The following is a 20,451-nucleotide window of genomic DNA, read 5'->3' on the forward strand; positions in this document are numbered from 1 at the left end:
ATGCTGACGGTAAAACCAAACAACACCATGTTTGGGTTTGGGGGTTCTGGTCCCAGCAGATGCCAGGTGGTCCCAGGTGTGATGTGTACCTGCAGCCAGCCTCAGTCAGACTGTGGAACCCCGGCTGGCAGCGGTCACACTTCTCTCCAGTCACTCCTGGTTTACAAGCACACACTCCTCTGTCGTCGCACTGCGGAGACTCAGAACCTGCAAACACACAAACGGGCCGGGTTAGGGTCAGAAACGTGTCCCAGTAGCCAGGCCAGGAGGTGTTGTACTCACCAACGGTGCTGCAGCTGCAGGGCAAACAGCGGCTGCCGCTCGTGTCTCTGTAGTAGTGATCCAGGCAGCGCTCACAGTTGGGCCCATCCGTGTTGTCGGCGCAGCTCCTGCAGTGACCTCCGTGACCCGTGGCCCGGTAAAGCTCTGCGTCAAAGTAGCACTCAGAGCTCTTCCCATTGCAGTTGCAGGCTGACACACAAACAGATCCACGTTAAGTTTAGAAAAGAACAACAGGCGTGGTTCTGAGGTACTGAACAAGGTAAACATCTGGCGCCAACGCTAACAAGTGGTTGTTCCCATCCTGTTCTTCCAGCTTCCTGTAACATTCCCAAGACAATAAAAATGGTTCCGTCACACATCTGCTATGAGAAGTTCAGGCACTAACTACAACTCCCACAATCCCTCAGGGCCCCCGGCCTGAGAACAGGGTCTTTATGAGCCTCTGTGTTAGATTTATGGGTTTTATGTGTTTATTGTTAGTAAATCCTGTTCTGAAGTGTTTCATAGGGTCTCTGTTAAAGTAAAACATGTTTGAGCAGCAGAATGATGCGTTCAGGGCCTGTTGGACAGCAGAAGACTTACGCAGACATTCATTGGCGTGGTCAGCTGTAGCTCTTCTCCAGGGCCGGTCGTTGTAGAAGGGTTTGCAGACATTACAGTCAGCGCCCTCCGTGTTGTGTTTACAGTCACACACCAGTCTTCCACTGTTCCTCACACACTCGCTGGCGTGGCCGTTGCACTTACACCTGACAATAGACACACACACCCATTACACCTGAATGAGACACAAATCAGCATCTGACTAACAACCTGGAGAGGAAATGAGTGTTTACTCTCAGATTAAACTAACTCTTTCTGAGGACTAAGGAATGCTTTGATGTTTTTGATTGGGCCCATTTTTGTCTTCATATTTGTTTACATGTTTTTATACGTTTGTGCTTTTCATAAGTATGTTGTTCCAGTTTGCCAGTTCTTTTCCTGTTTTTTTGTTTTTCTTTCATCTTGTTGAGGTTTTTCTGCTCCTCGACTCTGACTGAAGAGGTTTGATCCTCCTCAGGTGGAGAAATCCTCTGTACAGGTCCAAACTCGCTCAGCAGCAGCTTTTGTTTCAGGTGGAAAAACCGACATCAGAGAGGAAAAGAGAGCTTTGAGGCTCATCCTGAACTCAACCATAATAAAAGTAAATTAAAACACACCTGGATCTCAAAGCTTTGCTTAAAGATTAAAAAAAAAGTTTATGGTTCAAATGTTATGATCTAAGGATGGAAAATAAAGTACATGAGTTTTTATCAGTTGAGCTCAGAAGACATAAACCCATAAACCTCGTCACAAAAGACAAAGATGGATTTTTCATTTCCTAATCTAGTTTCAACTGAACATGAAGTTAATGGCAGAATAAAAAAACATGAAGCAGCTGGCAAATATTTCACTATAATAATGGAAAAACTTTGGAAGAAATAAATGTACCCCGAGGGTACTAAAAGCTAGTGGCTTAAAGATAGCAGCTGGAAACTTAGCAGCTAGGAACTAGAGTCCAGAAGCTAAAAGCTAGGAGCTAGATGCCAGAAGCTAAAAGCATGAAGCCAGAGGCCAGAAGCTAAAAGCTGGGAGCTAGAGGCCAGAAGCTAAAAGCTAGGCACTAGAGGCCAGTAGCTAAAAGCTAGGAGCTAGAGGCCATAAGCTAAAGGCTAGGAGCTAGATGCCATAAGCTAAATGCTAGGAGCTTGAGGTCAGAAGCTAAAAGCTTGGAGCTAGAGGATTTAAAATAAAAGCTAGGAGCTAGAGGCTTTAAACTAAAAGCTAGGAGCTATAGGCCAAAAGCTAAAAGCTAGGAGCTAGAGGCCAGAAGCTAAAAGCTAGGTGCTAGAGACCAGAAGCTAAAAGGTAGGAGCTAGAAACCAGAAACTAAAAGCTAGGAGCTAGAGGATAAACACTAAAAGCTAAAGGCTAGAAGCGAAGATAGGATGGGGAGCCTGTCTCCTCAATTTTCGGTTGGCTCATGGGTACCCGGAAGAATGAAAAAATGAATGCAAATCAAGATAGTAGATTTATCAACTAGTAAAAATTCGTAATTAGCATGACTATAAACTAGAAATCAGCACGTCGCCACATAATCTCCTCTCCCCTAGCGTAGCTGCTGCTCACCACATGACCAGATTTATGGTGGTTCTTTCCTCCTGTGGGAAGTTTGATGAACTTACAACCCTTTTCCCTCAGTTTTCTCCATGTCTGGTTCAATGACGTCACTTTGGTGAAGCGCATTTGTAGTCCTGGACTTATTTTCACACTAAACCTAAAATGTCGTTCCCCCATTAGAAAATAAGCACTTTCTTGGTATCAAAATGTGTCTTTAAAATTCACAGACATCATATGTGAAATCCATGGCACATAACAAACGGGATTAGAAAATAGCATTTTTAGCCCCGTTGACTGGCATTCATGTTTTGTTCTTCTGGGAACCCGAAGTAGGTGGGCGTGACTTAGGCTCCCTATTGAGGCTAGAAGCTTGACTTTAATTTTATTTTTAACAGTTTTGCTTTAACTGGCTGCAGTGACCTTTGAATTTAATGATCACCTTGAAAAGATGTTCTGTTTACCAGCTGGGATCTTATTATTGTATTTGACAGACCGAACACATCAAGACTATTTCCTAAACCAAAGAAAAATTCAACACTAATGTTTTAAATGAATCCATCCATCCCGCTGTCAAATCTGACTTCTATAGGTGCCTAAGTCATTCCCATCTACTTCTGGTCTATGGATCCCCTACTGCCCAAAACATGAATGCGAGTCAATGGGGTGATAAAAGTTATTTTCCGATCCCGTTTGATATGCGTCATGGATTTAACATATGATGTCCGTGAATTTTAAGAACATTTTGATGCTAAGAAGGCACTGATTTTCAACAGGCATCAAAAGTTATTGTAGGCTATGTGTGAAAAGACATAGTGGACTACAAATGTTTGTCTCACCATATTGACGTCCTCAAACCAAGAGGAGGTAAACATGAAGAGGAGGAGAAGAAAATGTCTGAAATTAGCGAGCTTCATGTACATTTTCAAGGACGACAGAAGAAGCATTAAAGGTGGAGAAAGCCACCATAAATCTGGTCATGTGGTTAGTAGCTGCTACGCCAGGGGAGAGGAGGTTCTGCTGTGATGTCATATATGACACATCTGATCTGTAGTTGTTTTAATTACCAATTTTTACAAGCTAATAAATCTCAGGTTAGCTAATAAATCACAGATTATGTGACCGACAGTTGAAACTCACAACACAGTGACTTATCATTTACATTGTAGAAGTACTAGGTCCCTGAAGTCCAGTGATCAAATCCTACTGGTTGTGCAGCACCAGGCTAAAGGTCAAAGGTGACAGATCATCGGCTGCTGTGGCCCCCAGACTCTGGACCTCTGTCCCCCTGAGCCTGAGATCAGAGGACTCCTTTAAACTCACCTGTTCAGGCTTTGGTGGGACCTTCATCACCGCCCACTCCTGGTTCTGCTCTTATTCCGCCTTTCCTGGGATCCCACATCTTTACTTTTCCTTTCCTCTCTCCCTTTCCTTAAATTTTTAATCACAATCTTTTTTCTCATTTCAAAGATATTTTTAAATAATTTTTAAAATTATTTTTTATGTCTGGATTTTTTTGCTTTTGTGAAGCGTCTTGTGATTTTTATCTTCAGAGGCGCTAAAAGATTGTGTTCTTTCTTTTCTTTTGAGGCAGAGCAGATTAGAATATAATCCCGCTCAGGGACCCATGGGCCAACTAGAAGGCACCCTGTTTATCTCTCCAGCAGTCACATGACTAGTGAACTGATAAATCAGGGCGGCACTCTAACTCAGAGGCCTCCCCTTCCACCAGCTGGGGCCTCTCATTTCGTCTTCCATTCATCATGAGAATCAACCCGCTCCGTTCTGGTCTCCTTGTAATCCAGCCCTGCCAGCCAGGAATGTCAGGAATGCTGGCTGGCTGCGTAAAGGAAGTCTGCTCCGTATTTCAGACAGAGCTGTGCAGGAACCAAATCTATCTTCCCCCCCCCCCCCCCCCCCCCACCACCACCACCACCACCACCACCACCAGGACCAGACCAGGACCCACAACCCCAGACCTTTACCTTCCTCCCACAGCGAAGTCAGAGATGGCGTAGTAGTAGGACTTCAGGACCTTGGGGTCGTTAAAGACCTCGTCTCCGAAGGTGTTGAGTCGGTTCAGCGTCACTCTGATGTCCGTGGCTGTCACCCAGTCCTGAAAGCAGACCACATCGGACCTGGTTAGAGACCTGAAACCATACCTAGTTTATCTAAAGCAGGGGTATTCAATTCCGGGTCTCAAGGGTCGGTATCCAGCACGTTTTAGTGGTTTCTCTGCTCCAACACACTGGACTCAGTGGCTGCATCGCCTCCTCAGGCTCGGCTGAAGCCTGTTCATCACCTGCTGATGAAAATCAGGTGTGTTGAAGCAGAGTTAAAACTAAAGCATGCTGGGTACCGGCCCTCCAGGCCCGGAATTGAATATTTGATCTAAAGAGACAAATCGGAGAACCCTCCCCTCAGGAAAACCTGTCAGAGATGCATCATGGGAAAAACCTGAGCTGGACAAAATTCGGTTGAATCTAAATATTCAGTCGGATCATTCAGCGGAACAACGGCAGGCGTGACAAAGGTCATGGTCCTCGGAACGGATTAGGAAGGTCCTCCAGGAGCCGTCGTCTCCGTGTTGAGACTGGATCCTGGAACCTTGACTTTAATCCTGGTTTAGAGTCTGGAAACGGGAATTTAATGACTTGTCAGACATTTAAGAAACTTTTGTTTTTCAACATTTTAGATGTTTGGGAACAAATTTCCCAGCTGCAGCTTTCCGAGGCTAAAACACTCCGTGACAGGAAAACAAATGTCTCGTTGGAATCTAAGAGCTCTAGCAGAACCCGAGATCCGGTACCAAAGCTGGGTCTGTGTCCAGATCGTGGATCTGGCCTGAATTAAAGAATAATGATCAAACATCCAGATAAACATCAGAACCTGCAGCTGATGTGACCCACTGGGAATGTGGACCCGTAACTCCTGTTTCCAGCAGGAAGAGGACTTGTCCTCATTTGACATTCCGACGTTCCTCACAATGCTCCGGTGTACCAGAACCGGAGCATTTAGACTAAATTAAAACCACAGAAACAAAAAAATAACCTTTAGAGAAATCCGACCCCTGGGGCAGAACTGGGTCGGGCCACCAATGAGTCTGGTCTAAGTAACATCTGATGATGGGACGGGGTTTTTCCAGCTGTAGGTGGGACGTGGTCCGGCTGATGATGGTTCCAGTTTATCTGCAACTTCAACTCATCAAGAATCGCTCGGAGGGAGCCAGCAGCTGCTGCTCCGCTGGTCCAAGACTCTCCCACGGTCCTGAATCAGTTCTACAGAACATTTGTTTTCCATCCATCAGGAGGAGCTCTGGGGCGGACAGGAACGCCGCCGCCCTGACGCGGGACGTCAGAAGAACCGGCACCTGAAGGCCACAGTTGTTTGTTCAACTCCTAACCTCCTTTATTCGGTCTTTAATGGGTCAGAACTCCATGTGTCATCTGAGCCTGCTGAGTCCAAAACCAGGAGAGGAGGCGGAGTCTCAGAAGTTCCATCGGAGTTTTATTTGAATCAAAACAGCAAATAAAAACTCATATGGATCAGAACCAGTGTTCGAGTTGATAGAACCATTCATGTCAGATCCGGGCTGGATAGAACCAATCGCTATCAATCAGGTGTAAAATAAAAGCATCGCGTTAATCATGCGGGGCGCACCAGAATCGTCGTTCATGTTGACGTCTAATGTGTAATTCTGATCTCATTTTAAGGAGATTGTAGTCACCAGTTTACGTTGGGTGTGTGTGTGTGTGTGTGTGGGGGGGGGGGGCATCATTCCATCAGCAAAGATACGATTTCTTGTCTGAAAACCTACCAGGTGGCATAAATCAGCTGATAATAAAAACAACACTGAACTGTACTGAAGTGGCGATGATTTCTTTTAGAAACATTTCTCCTCAGATTTAGACCCGATCCCAAAACCTGCTCTTCCACCATCGTGCCCTTCAAGCTGTGCGTTCTCAGCCTGGGGCGCGAGTGTGTAGGGTTGTCCCGATTCTCAAGAGCGGAAAGTGACCACGCCCCTTTGCACCCTTGAGCCGCACTTTGCCGAAGGGTAATCCATTGCTGCATGGGAATTTTGAGAAGAAGGTGGCGCAAAGGCTCAAGTAAAATTTCAATTTTCTAATGAAAGACGTTCATTTTAGGATGATTAATGATATTTATTCATGCTCTGAATGTTTTTGACTTAATGTAGACAGCAATGAACGTGAAATTAGTCAAATAATTGTTTGTAATTTGCGATTAAAGATTTTTTTTAAGTAGCACAAACGGCGACCAGCATCCCAGCATGCAATGTGGTCTATCTCCCAAATGGACACTTGTGTGCTCCGCACTCGAAGCCTTTCTGCGCTCCTCCTCCAGAATGGCGCAGGGCAAGTTTTGGGATTGGGCCTGCGACCAAACTCAGAAGTCAGCTGATTCAAAAAGGCGTCACAGTTAACGAACGTTAGCTAGCGTTGAAACCTCACTGACTGTGTTACAGATATGTAGTGAAGATCAGACACGTTTTATAAAGTGGATTAAATAACTCAGATTATCTGAGATTAAAAATCCGATGAATGACGGGACATAATCTGGCAAATTACAAAAACAGGAAGTGACAAAAAAGGAAGTACCAGAATTCAATTCAAGTTCATTTATAAAGCACCGAGTCACGACCAGAGTCGTCTCAAGGACCGGCACACAGTAAACAATACAGGTCAGGTCATTAAGCCAATCGGCAACAAGTTTCCTATGTAAGGAACCCAGCAGGTTGCATCGAGTCACTGACTAGTGTCAGTGACTTTACAGCAATCCTCATACTAAGCAAGCATGCAGCGACAGTGGAGAGGAAAACTCCCTTTTAACAGGAAGAAACCTCCAGAGGATCCTGGCTCAGTATAAGCAGCCGTCCACCACGACTCACTGGGGATGGAGAAGACAGAGCACACACACACACACACAAACACACACACACACACACACACACACACACGCACGCACGCACGCACGCACGCACGCACGCACACACACCAAGTAGTGTTTCTATGGTTACACTGTGATTTCTTAGTAAATATTCTGTTTGGTGAGAGTTAAACTTTATTGTATTTATCTTAGAACCAGGAATTGTCAGAACCAGGAAGAACTATAAGAATTGATGTTAATCAGCTGACTGAACAAAGAAGAAAACAGAAGCTTGGAGCTTTTTAAGGTTTCGCTCCAGGCCAGCTGTCTGTTCAGGTCGACACTCCAGTTTACAGAAACACTCAAACGCCTCATCTGCAGGACGAATGGATGAATCATCTCAGCTGTTTCTGGTGCTCACCGCAAAAGCTGCAGGAAGTGTTTCAGAATAAAAGCCTCTGTGTGTTTAGAGTGTGGGAGACTACCCTCCACCCCCACCCAGGTCAGAAAGTCTAGATTCATCACTACGTCACACCCAACAGAACGTTTACAGAACCTGGTCTGTTATGGTTCCTGGACCTAGCGGTTATTTCCCGCTCCGGGCTCAGAGGTGGAATGTCAACGAGCGACCCAGCGACCGACAGACCGCCGCCTCCAAAAAGAGTTCTGGTATAAATAGCTTTGTGCCGACAGGTCAAATAAGGAAGTTTAAAGTGGAGCTGCAGAGCTAAATCTGTTCATTTACACCGGGTCGGGTCGGTACCACCTCCCACAGCCGGGCCGGCTGAGATAAACCCAATACCTGTCAGACTGAAATGTCAGTTCTTAATAAAGTTAACAGGTTCTGCTGCCGAGACCAGAAAGCAGAACTAAACATGGACTCAACAGCAGAGGCGCTGGGCCAGGTCGGTTCTGTTGTTCTGAGGATCCAACCCCCCCACCAGGGTCAGCTGACAGGAATCAGAACTGGGCCGGTCCAAAACAGAGCAGCAGGCGTGTGTTGGGGTCAAAGGTCATTTAGACTGCAGACGGAAAGATGTTTCAGACTGGGATGTCCTGGCAAGGTCAAATTGGGGTCAAAGGTCAAATCAGATAGACGATCCCAGATGCAGATCCCAGACCCAGATCTGGGTCCAGATCCCTGATCCAGATCTGGGTCCAGGTCCCTGATCCAGATCTGGGTCCAGGTCCCTGATCCAGATCCAGACCCCTGATCGAGATCTGGGTCCAGGTCCCTGACAAACAATAACTGGGATCAGACTCGGGTCTGAGGTGAATGCTATTTTGTATTCCAAAAGGGTTCAGATGAAGGCAGCTGGACTTCTTTGGTTCTTGAAGATGTTTAACTTCTCATCCGAGGAGACTTGTCAGTTCTAACGGGAATATGGGAGAGTCCAGCTTATAATCTGTAGCTGTCTGTTGTTGTTTAACGAGCAGAAACTACTCTGAATACCCCTCCTCTCCATCCCCTGATGAGTGGTTGTGTTGATGAGATGCAGGAAGGTGTGACCTAGACTGAAACTTAGGAATGAGATCCAAAGCTGCATTATAGGTACTGGAAAGGTGAAATCTAAGCCCCGCCCCTATTTAAAGTGGGGTTTTCCACATTTGACATAGATAGCTTATTTTACTCCTCTCTCACATCATCTATCTTCTCTGTCCAGAATGTGGACTTTGTCATTTTCAAAATTTGAAGTTGACAATGTACTCAAGGTAGTTTCTGCTCGTTAAACAACAACAGACAGCTACAGTTTATAAGCTGGACTCCCATATTCCAGTTAGAACTGGCAAAGCTCCTCGGATGAGAAGTTAAACATCTTCAAAAAAACCAAAGAAGTCCAGTTGCCTTCATGTGAACCCTTAGGATCACCATGACGTGGATGACTGAGAACCTTCAACAGCTATTTTGTATTCTTAAAACTCTTCCTGACAAAAACATTCCGAGTTCTTGGAGCGTTTCAAATCCAGGCTGATGATAAAAGGATGAGAAGTTTCACAAGAAAAATATGTGCTCTCCCGCTCTGAGGCAACCGTATCCTCCGAGGCCTATCACGGAAACATAAACAGGGGGGGGGGGGGGGGGGCTCCAGCTGCTGCGGTGGGAAATCCGGGGGCGTTGCTTAGCAACATTTGGCCGGCGTCAAATCCAGCTTCAGGACAGATCTGAGCTCAGTGAGCTGAGTTTCTACCGAAAGCCGACCCAGACCCGGGAATCAGAGATCTGGGTTCCTGGGTTTGTCTGATACCAGCGATCAGATGATCTGCATGCTTTCACAACAGAAGCAGAACCAACAGAGCACTGATTTGTATTTATGATGAGTTTGGTCAGGAACCTGCTAGCATGAGTTAGCGTGTAGCGATGCTGAGTTCACAAACCAGTAAAATGGGTGGGAATTTAAAATGCCAACTGGGGACGAGGTGTTCCTGGACAGGAATAAAAAAGTCAAACATACGTTTGTTTAAAAGTTAGAGACACATCAGAAACCTTTAAATCATAAAAAAATCCCTTCTGGAATCGGTCCTCAGCAGCAGAACTGGTGCTCCTAACAGCGAGCGGCGTAAACATGATTCCTGCCATTATTAACAACCGGAGGAGTGCTACGGGGTGGTTCCGTTTCGTGTGTAGGCTCCGGCACAACAAAACATCTGGATGTGAGCTCTAACCCCACAATAGCTCCGTTCTTCACATAACTCCACATCTGTAGAGCTTTGGTAAATGACTCAAACCTTAATAACAGTGTTGACCAAACCGGGCCTGGTACCGGTACCGGTTCTCACCTGCAGAACGGGGCTGTGGTCGAAGTTGTAGGCGCTTGGCCGCCCCTCCAGCGTGGAGAAGGCCACGCTTCCTCCGGTGAGCGGCGAGATGTCGCTGAAGTCATCCGTGCAGAGCGCCTGCTGCTCGTTGTCTCCGGTCCGCATGAACCCGCGGTTCGGTTTCTGGTAGGTCTTTTCACAGGAACCACTGTAGTACTGGTACGGGACCCACGGACCACCCTCTCTGGTCCGCTTGTAGATGGCAAAGCTCTCGGGTCGGCTGGTGTGGAACTTTAACCTCACATAGGTGATGTCAAAGGATTTACCTGCAGACAGAAGGTTCAGAGGGTTAGCTCAGGCCAGAACCAGAACCAGATCCAGGATCCAGCCTTGATCTAAACTTTATGAGGGTCTAAAGATGTTGTTCTCTGACTTTGTCTGATTTTTGACCCGGTTTTAGATGCAGAACTTGTCATAGAACCACAGAACCCCCTATTTCTAGTCCGGTTCTTCTCTGGTGGTTCTGACAAATCTGACTGATCAGGCAGAACCAAACTGGGTTTGGATCAGAACCTCTTCACCTGATTGTCTCTGCAGTTAATTTGGTTCTGGGTGAACTGGATCTGGCCTGATGGTTGATGGAACGCCGTCAGAACACAACTGGTCCATTTCCACAGAGGGAGTCAGAGCAGCGCGCACACACACACACACACACACACACGGACGCGCGCACACTCACACACACACACACACACACACACGGACGCGCGCACACTCACACACTACTGGTACCCCTGGACCAGCAGCCTCTGAGATAAAGGAGCAGCTCCTTAAACTGAAGCATCATGGAGGTTCTAGAGGAGTTCTGTGGGAGGGGAGGAGAACCTGGGAGTGTTTACTGGATCAGACCGAACCATTAGGTTCTGTCAGCACCTTCAAATCAGACGCTGGCCCGTCCCGGGTCAGCTCTCCCGAGGACAGACAATCAGTGATCAAACAGGAAGTCCTTAGACTGAGAGGAAGTCCTCACACGGTCAAAGGTCAGGAGAACAAAGAGTTCTATTTAATTCTGACAGAGAACATCTGGACCTGAAGCTTCACTTAACGTCTCCATGGAGACGGACCAAAGTCCAGACAGGAGGACTGTAATGAGGAGGTGTCAGAGAAGAGCCGGTGGGGAGGCTGACATCTCCTCAAATAAATAAAAACAGCTCAGCGTCCTCCTTAAGGGACAGATGCCTCCATCAGGACAGTGAGAGGACAGCTGGAGGACAAAGAACACAACGGGATGAAGACAGGAGGAAACGGGCTGATCCCACAGCTGGCTTAAGCAGGAGAAGGAAGTGAAGCAGCCATCTAGCTCCTCCTCCTCCTCCTGAACAACCAGGATCCTGATCTCAGGAGTTGTTTTTGAGCGAGGAGAACAAAGACCAGCCTGTGAAGCTTCCTGCTCTTCAGCAGATGAAAGCCTGGAGGAAACACTCTGAGGTTCTATGAAATATAAATCTTTTTAAGGTCCCACCAAAATAAAAGCTCAAATAAGACTTTTATTTTGACTTTCAAAGCTACATGTGTTTGGTGTTCTGACTTCCTTTTGGAGAAATGGAACAATCTCCTGGACATAGTGCAATGTTCTTACTGTCCTCTGTTGCTCTTCTGACCCACCAGCAGAACTTGGACTCATTACCCATGAGTGCTTTTGGCCACACCCACCAAGGGGAGTCTGTAGCCTGTTGGGTAATTTCCCAATAATGCTTTGCGGTTGTTTTCCATCATAAATTAGGCAGATTCAGATGTTCTGGGTTAAACTGTCTGCTTTTAACAAGAACTCAAAAATTCCTGAGATTCTGTTCAAACTTCTCCCCGTTACCTCCAGATGTCCCACCACACGGGACCTCCAGAGGTCCCTCTAGATGTCCCGCCAGACCATCAGAGGTCCCTCTAGATGTCCCACCACACGAGACCTCCAGATGTGACTAGGATCAGTTATGGAGGACACAGCCTTCCCTCAGAACATGGAACTCAAGTGTTCCAGACTGAGTCTGGACTTTATTCTCAAACATTAAATAATTTTTTTGTTTCCCATCAGAAAAGAAGCAGATTAAAATAATGACCCCACAAACGTTTGGTTTTCCCGAACCGCCGGCGTTCTGTCCCAGCTGATGTTCTCCTTTCTAAACAGGAAGTGGTTCTTTAATAAAGAGCGGATTACAACCCAGAGACCGGCTGCTGCGGAGATGCTCCAGAGCCAAACGACATGGTTAATTAGCTGGTTGGGATAAGCTGAGCTGACCTGCATCATTGTTGAGCACCGACCCTTCAGGGGCCTCCTCAGGGGTCTGGATTCAAGCCGGAACATGAAAGACCTGCAGTAGACAGCCTTTCATTCTCAGGCTTTAGGGAGGACTGGGGGGGGGGGCTGGAGTGACACGGTGATGGAATGTGTTTCCGGCAGGAATACTGATGCTGGACAGCTGTAGGAAGGGGCATTCCTTCTGTCCAGATAAGGAGGACATGGGGACAAACAGAGGATCAGAGACGTCCAAAAACTGATCAGGATGAATGGCGCTGAAGTCCAGGAAACACCCAGACAGGCTGTGGCAGATGCCAGATTATATAATCTAACACGGAGAAGTCGGAGCAGCTACAGTCTGATCGTAATCTCGGATTTAGAGTAGAGTAGACTTTACTGATCCCACAGTGTGAGATTCACTTGTTAAAACACTGCGCACACACCACACATAAACAGCACAGGTACATGTACACACATGTAGGTGAGCATCGGAGCCGTGGAACGCTGGAAACCACAAAGAAAAAGAAGCAGTTGGGTTCTAGAACTATGCAACAAACTGTAAGGAGCACGGACAGCACATGTAATTCTGGTATTGAACAGAAATGTCTGAGTGCAGCCTCTCAGTTGTCATTCTGTCCGGTTACCATGGCAACGCCTGTGTGATGGGGAGCAGAGGAGGTTCTGGTGGATTTGCGCGGTTTATCTGTCGCTCCACAAAGATCCCAAATCCCAGCACAGCTCCATGGATCTACTGTCAGCGCGCTCACGGAGACGCGTTTCCTCCAGAGCAGCTCTGACAGATCCTTCATAATAATATAGAAATGATCTTTTATCCAACGCGTCTGACGCAGAATCACGAGGACACAAATATTATATCATTACATTAAATTATATTAATTAATAAACCATTAAGAACAGAAAAGCGGGAACAGAAACAATCGTGATTACAAAAACACGACATCCGTTCTACAAAGTCAGGATCCCGTCGGGTGTGTCAGCACCAGTCTCATGACTCGGCGCCAGTCATGTGACTCAGATGTTCTACAGAAATATTTATTTAATACTAAAATAATGAGTGGATGAGTGAGACCTTCGGTGGTGCGGTTCCCTGTTCTACCACTAGATGTTCCTACACATGGTCTGAAGTTTTCTGATGTTTAGGAACATTTCCACTCACAGGTACAACATGATGAAGACCACACACTCCTACACACACATCTGATACACGAGGGCCTGGAGTCTTCCGCGTGGACAATCCAGTTCTCATGGGTTCAGACAAAGACCCTCAGATGGGCGCAGATGTTCTCCATCCTCCTCAAAGTATGAATGTCCTTCAGGGGGACACATGGAGACGGGGGAGGACAGTCTCAGGGAGATTATCAGCTCTGGTTTCCTTCTGAAAATCTGACTCAGGACAATTCCAAATAAAGTTTATTCAAAGTTTCATTTTCAGAATCCAGGAATGAGCCAGCAGACATGTCCTCCAGGACTTGTCTCTCTTCAGGCTTGATTCCTCGGGGGGGGGGGGGGTCTTAACAGAGCGGTCCAATTAGACTTCGTCCCATGACCTCATCACATTCTTCTGCTGCAGAACGAACAATGGCTGCTTTGACTTTCAGACGTGTGGGCCTGAGCGAGCCTCGGCCTGCTGCACAGTAATCTGATTACCCAGTCTGCTGCTAGGCTGCAGCTACACGAACCACAGGTAGAAAGTAATCTGATTACTGGGCTCATAGTTCATCTGACCGACTCGGACGGTGGGAGGGATTCTGACTCGAGACAGGCAGGTCACACCCCAGAGGAGTTACAGATTAACGAGTTGCATGAACAGAACCAGTGAGGCGTGTTTGTTTCCACATTACAACACGTCTCTTATCTGGTCACGTGCTGGAAGGTGACAGGTAGGCCTCACCTGGATCCTGCTTCTACAGACTGATCCTGAATCAGCGTCAGAACAACAAGATCCAAAATAATCACAAAGTTCAAACCCAGAAACCCACATGAGCTAAAGCCAGTTTAGATTCTATTCAGTTTAATGAAATGAAGTGTGTGTTCCACCTCTGAACTGGACCGACGAATCGAAAATCAACAGGAAAGATTAAAGCTGCACCGATAATGACTAATAAATATTATCTGTGCGCACACGCACGCACACACACACACACACACTCCTGTCTTTTTATCATAGTGAGGACCTCCATTGACTTCCATTCATGTTTGTGACGCCACCGTGCCTAACCCATACCCCAACCCAATCATAACCAATGCCCATCTATTACTAACCCTAACCTTAACTAAAACTTAACTCACACCAGACCTCTAACTGGTAGTAAGCTTCTAAAAATGTGAGGACCAAAAAATGCCCTCACTTTGTAGGGAAGATGTTCAAAATGGTCCTCGGTATGTAGTATGTACAAGAACACACACACTTGCATACACACACTCACACAGACACACACTCGCACGCACACTCACACAGACACACAGACACACACTCGCACACACACACACTTACACTCACACACAGACACACACACACACTTACACTCACACACACACTCACATTCTGAAGGTGAAACAGCTGAGACCACCAACGAAGGTTCTGCTCTTCCTGGAGGTGTTGCAACACCGGGGCGTCAGGAACAAGCCCCCCCATAAACACACACACACACACACACACACTCCCAACAGCTGCAGGAGTAGAAACTGGGGGCCATGTTTACGGGGTGGGGTCTGCAGCTTGAACAGTTTACCAGGACAACAGAGCCCGACTCGAGCCCATCCTGACGTTTTGGATTTTACAGAACCAATAGGTTTTATTTGAAGTTTCGTTCTTCAGCCGACGACAGAGGAGCTCAATACACACACACACACACACACACACACACGTGTCCAAAGCTGCTCCTGTTTCTGTCCGATCTGGTTACCAAGGTAACGTTCCCTCCACCAGAAAAGAAATACTCCGTGTAGTCAGGTCAAAGGTCAGCACCAAGGAGCAGCCACTTCCCAACATAACCAGAATCCAATCAGAACTCTGCTGATCTCCATGGGATCAAAAAACAGAACCTATTAAAGGTTCTGCCTGAAGAACAAGAAGAAAGCTGGAGTCGGTCCTGATCCAGAACCTTTTAGAACCCTGTAATGTAAACAGTACTTTTGGAGACCACCATTAACTTTGTTTTGGGTCCAGTTAGAGCTCTGGAGGATAAAACCATAATCCTGGTTCTCTGGTTCTGATTGGATCTCTGACAACAGCTACGTGGTTTCTCTGGTTCTCCTGAAGGTTCTGGTCCTGTAGACTGATCTGATCTGAGGGGTAGGAGATAAGCCCAGAACTTAGAAGGGTTCACTAAGGATGTTTGGGTTTCACACATCAGGATCCGGATCAGTCTGGAACACCTTCAGATGCATTCAGGGACAGGCTGATAAAATCAGACGCTACAGAACCAAACTGGGACCCGTAGCAGAGATAAGCTCAGTGGTTCTGGAGGTTCTGATGTCGCTGCAGACGCTGAAACCTTTCATGTTTTGTCTCGTCAGCTTTGCTTCATTCCTGAGTTTTGGGCCTGCAGCACATTCCAGAGAGCGTTGGGATGAGGCTCATTTGGAGTTGTTCACACAGACGGTCCCGGTTCGGACCAGAACCAGAACAAACTCGTGAGAAGATCTGATTCTGAGCAGGAACCCCAATAAAACCTGACAGGACCAGATTAACAGGCCAATCAGGAAACAGGTGTCCAGGATTCAAAGCTAAATGTTTGAGCGGGAATCAAACCAGCAACCCGGAACATAACCACATCTTTTCACAATAAAAGCACAAAAAATGCACATGCCCAACATAAGCAAATATGAGCTTTAGCAACATTTCTATGATGTCATCAGGAACATGTGACCCATTCCAGACGGAATGCTAGGAGCTTCAGCAAAACCTGATCTTTAGGAATAATCCGGATAATATCAGTGTTCAATCCCTAAGCAACCTTTCTGAGAAATGTAAGAAAATACAACCGAAAACATTTTCACCTGACGCCTCTGATCTCACTGAAGCCTGACTTAATCCATCAGAACTCAGATTTTAATCCAGGTTTGGGCTGATGGCACCAGCTTAAGTGTGAGGCTGGAAATACAGATAAATCCAGGAAAATGGGCTGTAATTACCACTTCCCGTCACTTTATCGCCTCCTGATGAAGGTTTGATCCAGATGTTAAATAACAGGCTTTGCTGGCCTGACCTGCAGAGCTCCAACCAGACAAGCCCCGACGAGCTCCGACCAGAAGATCACTTTTATTCTAAAGTGGACGTCATCCATCTGAAGCCACTCAGATTGTTGGAAGTATTGGAATTTACGACCGTCTTTGAACTACACATGTTTATAAACTCATCTGATTTTATTCTTTTATTCTTGTTATTAAAACTATCAGATCATTAGATGTCGGTCATTTCTCAGACCGTCAACATGCCTGCTGCTGTTTGACGTGTGTGTCACCGAGTCGACCCTGAACGCACCACGAGCCTTTTCATTAAGAGAAGAATTCAGTCTGAGCTTCAAAGTGATGAAAGAACAGTTTAACCGTGTGTGTGTGTGTGTGTGTGTGTGTGTGTGTGTGTGTGTGTGTGCGTGTGTGTGTGTGTGTGTGTGTGTGTGTGTGTGTGCCAGCCCACCTCACACACGCACGCACGCACGCACACACACACACACACGATAACAATAGCCTCTCCTTTCTCACACAGCAGTGATCAGGCTCCTTGTGTCACGTCTAAAATGGTCCAGGAGGAACAAACGGACAATAGGCCACAGAATAACAGTGAGCAGGGATGGGCCGGTACCAGTACCTGGTCACGGTTCTTCAACCTGTTGAATCGGATCAGAGACGAAGTAATAATGTGTGTGTGTGTGTGTGTGTGTGGGGGGGGGGGGGTCAGAAGAAGTATGTGTGAAGTCTCCGATCAGCTGTTATCATGGAACCAACAAACCTGATGACATCATTGGCTTGGCTAAGACCCAATCAGGAAGCACATTCGTTGTTTGGATTTAACCATCAGAACCGGTTGGAACCGATCCAAGCCCAACAGAGACTGGGTCAGAGAGGAACTTCCTTAAAGAGATCAGGTCAGAGACCAGAACCGGGTCACTCTGACCTTCAGCTCCAGATGGAAGCTTCAAGGTTGTGGAGATAAGAGCGGGGCCCTGAATGCCTCGAGATCCACATCACAGGCTGACCAGAACCGGGCCGGGCTCGTCTCCACAAACTTTGAATCTCTGATCTGTACATTCTTAAAAACATCTTCCATAAAGTCATGATTACGGATCAAACAGGTTTTTGTTTTTCCATATGGAGCCGTTTCACCCACCGAAGCCCACGTGGAAACTTCCAGACCGTCGGAGATCATTTGGATCAGAACCTGAAAGTCTTTGAAGTCAGAACATCAGAAGCTTCAGACGGATAGAAGGAAAACAGCTGATTTCCTTAAAGAGCCTGTGTGTGTGTGTGTGTGTGTGTGTGTGTGTGTGTGTGTGTGTGTGTGTGTGTGTGTGTGTGTGTGTGTGTGTGTGTGTGTGTGAGTGAGGGGGGTGGACGTGTGTGTGTGTGGGGGGGGGGACGTGTGTGTGAGTGAGTTTGTGTGTGTGTGTGTGTGTGTGTGTGTGTGTGCGTGCGTGCGTGCGTGTGTGTGCGTGCGTGCGTGCGTGCGTGTGCGTGTGTGTGAGGGGGTGGACGTGTGTGTGAGTGACTGAGTGTGTGTGGGGGGGGTTGTGGATGTGTGTCTGTGGGGGGATCCCAGCCCCCTAAAGCTGTGCTGATCCTGTAATCTCTCCTCCCGGTTTCCCACACTGCCAACCCCCCCCCCCCCCATAACAACACACTGCTGGTTCTGATGAACTCAGGTCAGTTCAGTCAGCTGCTCTGACACAAAGATGAGATATATTGATTCGGTATGATTCAGACTCGGTTTAGGCCCATCAGAACCACACAGGGTAACCTGGGTCCAAACTGAAGCAGACCGGTTCGGTTGAAGCAGGTTTCTGAATAAATATCAGCACAGCTTCCGGGTTCTCCAGGGGTCGGGTACCACAGAACTTCCAGGTTCTCCAGGGGTTGGGGTCGGTTGAGTCCAGATCAGCTGCAGGAGGACAATGATGATGTTTGTTCTCCTGCCTCCTGAGTCAAGGACACCGTGTCCTTTCCCTCATCAGAGGGGCATCTGGAGGGTTAGGAGGACCTGAATGAAGCACACAACTGATCTGGACCAGAACCACTGATCTGGGCCAGATCAGTGGTTCTGGTCCAGATCAGTTCTGTAAACTTGTCTGTTCTGATAGTGTTTCCTGCTCCCCCGATCCATCAGCAGGTTCTCCTCTCTGCGGGTCTTTCATGTCGCCACGGGACTCATCGAGTTGGGACACGTTGTCTTCCTGCCCAGCTTCAAAGAGTCCAAACACACAAACCCAGCCCTGACACCGGTGTCTGAGTGGAGAATGTTCAGGAGTCCAGAACCCATCTGGACCAGGACCGTGTCTAGGATCACTTCACAATTACCCCTGGACCCCCCCCCCCCCCACACACACACACACACACACAAACACCACTAACAGGAGGAGCCACCAAGGCCTCTGGCTGCTGGAAATAGAGAGGATATTTTTAAAGATGCCTGAAGGAACTCCACCACTTCCTGTGTGAACAGGAAGTGGTGGAGTTCTAATAGTTCTCCTGGAGTTGATACTTTAACTATATTTTTAATTATTTTAAAATCAAACCAAAGCCAGTTCTGGGCTGTTAAGAGTCCAACACTCAGAACAGCCCACCAGAACGATGTAGTTCCACCAGAACCACCGGTCCAGGTGACGCGTTCAGAGGCAGCTGGGACAACAGAACCTACAGGTTCGGTTGTTTATAAGGAAACCAGACCTGGGCTGACCCCCAGCAGAACCGCAGCTGGACCTCCACACATAAACCCGGTCCAATCTGCGGATGTGGTCCAGGTTCGCGTGTGTGCGTTGAGTGCTCCCCGGACCGGGGCGGGTCTTACCGAGGTGCAGGGTCAGGTTGATGGAGTTCGGGTACTGGATCCCGGCCAGCATGGTCTGGCTCTGCCACCAGGTGGTGTCCTGCTGGTTGTTGTAGTCCGTCAGGTACGCGGCGTTGTGGTGGTTCCGGGGGTCGCGCGCGTCGCAGATGTGGCAGGACTTGGTAACGCCGGTGGCGCCGGTCTGGACGCAGTACTCCTCCGGCGGAGAGCCGCAGGTGTTGGTGGCCTGCACGGTGGCGTTGAAGGCTGCGTTCATGAACTCCGGCATGCAGCGCTGCAGCTGGCCCAGTTCGTCCACACAGCCGTCCATCATGGCCCGGACGGCCCAGCTCCAGGCCACCAGAACCAGGATCACACTCCGCATTCTGTCGCTCCGCTCCGTCCCCCTTTACGGCTACGAAACTCCGCCAAACTTCTCCAAAGTTTTCCCAAACAAAGTCCCGATTCCGGTACCGGAACCGCGGGGCTGTGCTGGTCCGGGCCGCGTCCCGGCTGGTGCTGCTGCTGTGGGTCGCTCTCAGTTCGGTTCAGCCTCAGCTCTTTGTGTCGGCCGCCATGCAACAAGTCCAGCAGGAAGAGACGGGGGTCCGGACTAGACTACACCCAGTCCGCTACTGCGCAGCTCCGAGGCGCACGGGAGGTCCGCAGGCGCGAATCAGCGCAAAGCTGCAAACGGCGCAAATAAACCAGCGCAAACAACCGCAGCCAGAAGCGCTCAGATGTGTACACCTTCAGGGTAAGGGTTCTCTCCCGACCCAGAAAAGTTGTTATTCAGGATTTCCTTCATTTAAAAAGATCCAGAAGAAAACGTTATGAGCTGAACTTGATAAACTTCAGCTTCAATCCGGTTTTATTGAATCAGATCGTTTCTGTATCAGGGATGGAGGGCGGCGTCCCCTGGTGGCCACGGGGGGTTAACGGGTTCTGACCCGTTCCAGAGGAGAGCAGAACCCCAAAACGCAAGGATTCCTGGTTTTGTTGGTCTCAAACCCGAGTCTCTTCATCAGCTGCTGTCCTCCTCATTAGGACACCTTCAACAGGACCGAGACACAGTGGCACCCCAAGGAGTGGT

General features: G+C 47.8%; 1 protein-coding gene across 1 annotated transcript in view; it reads right to left on the minus strand.

Annotated features, from left to right (window-relative positions):
- lamc1 (laminin, gamma 1) overlaps window positions 1–19,971 on the minus strand; it is a 44,294-nt gene extending 24,323 nt beyond the window's left edge. Inside the window, exons 1-6 of the mRNA XM_015956425.3 lie at window positions 19,380–19,971; window positions 10,081–10,385; window positions 4,401–4,531; window positions 865–1,028; window positions 283–471; window positions 90–207 (exon numbers count right to left, since the gene is read on the minus strand). Coding sequence (XP_015811911.3) covers window positions 90–207; window positions 283–471; window positions 865–1,028; window positions 4,401–4,531; window positions 10,081–10,385; window positions 19,380–19,743 — 1,271 coding nt within the window. The 5' untranslated portion in view covers window positions 19,744–19,971. The remainder of the gene's footprint in view (window positions 1–89; window positions 208–282; window positions 472–864; window positions 1,029–4,400; window positions 4,532–10,080; window positions 10,386–19,379) is intronic.
- Between the last annotated feature and the right edge of the window lie 480 nt (window positions 19,972–20,451).

The sequence above is a fragment of the Nothobranchius furzeri genome, chromosome 11 (assembly GCF_043380555.1).
Source record: "Nothobranchius furzeri strain GRZ-AD chromosome 11, NfurGRZ-RIMD1, whole genome shotgun sequence".
Lineage (NCBI taxonomy): Eukaryota > Metazoa > Chordata > Actinopteri > Cyprinodontiformes > Nothobranchiidae > Nothobranchius > Nothobranchius furzeri.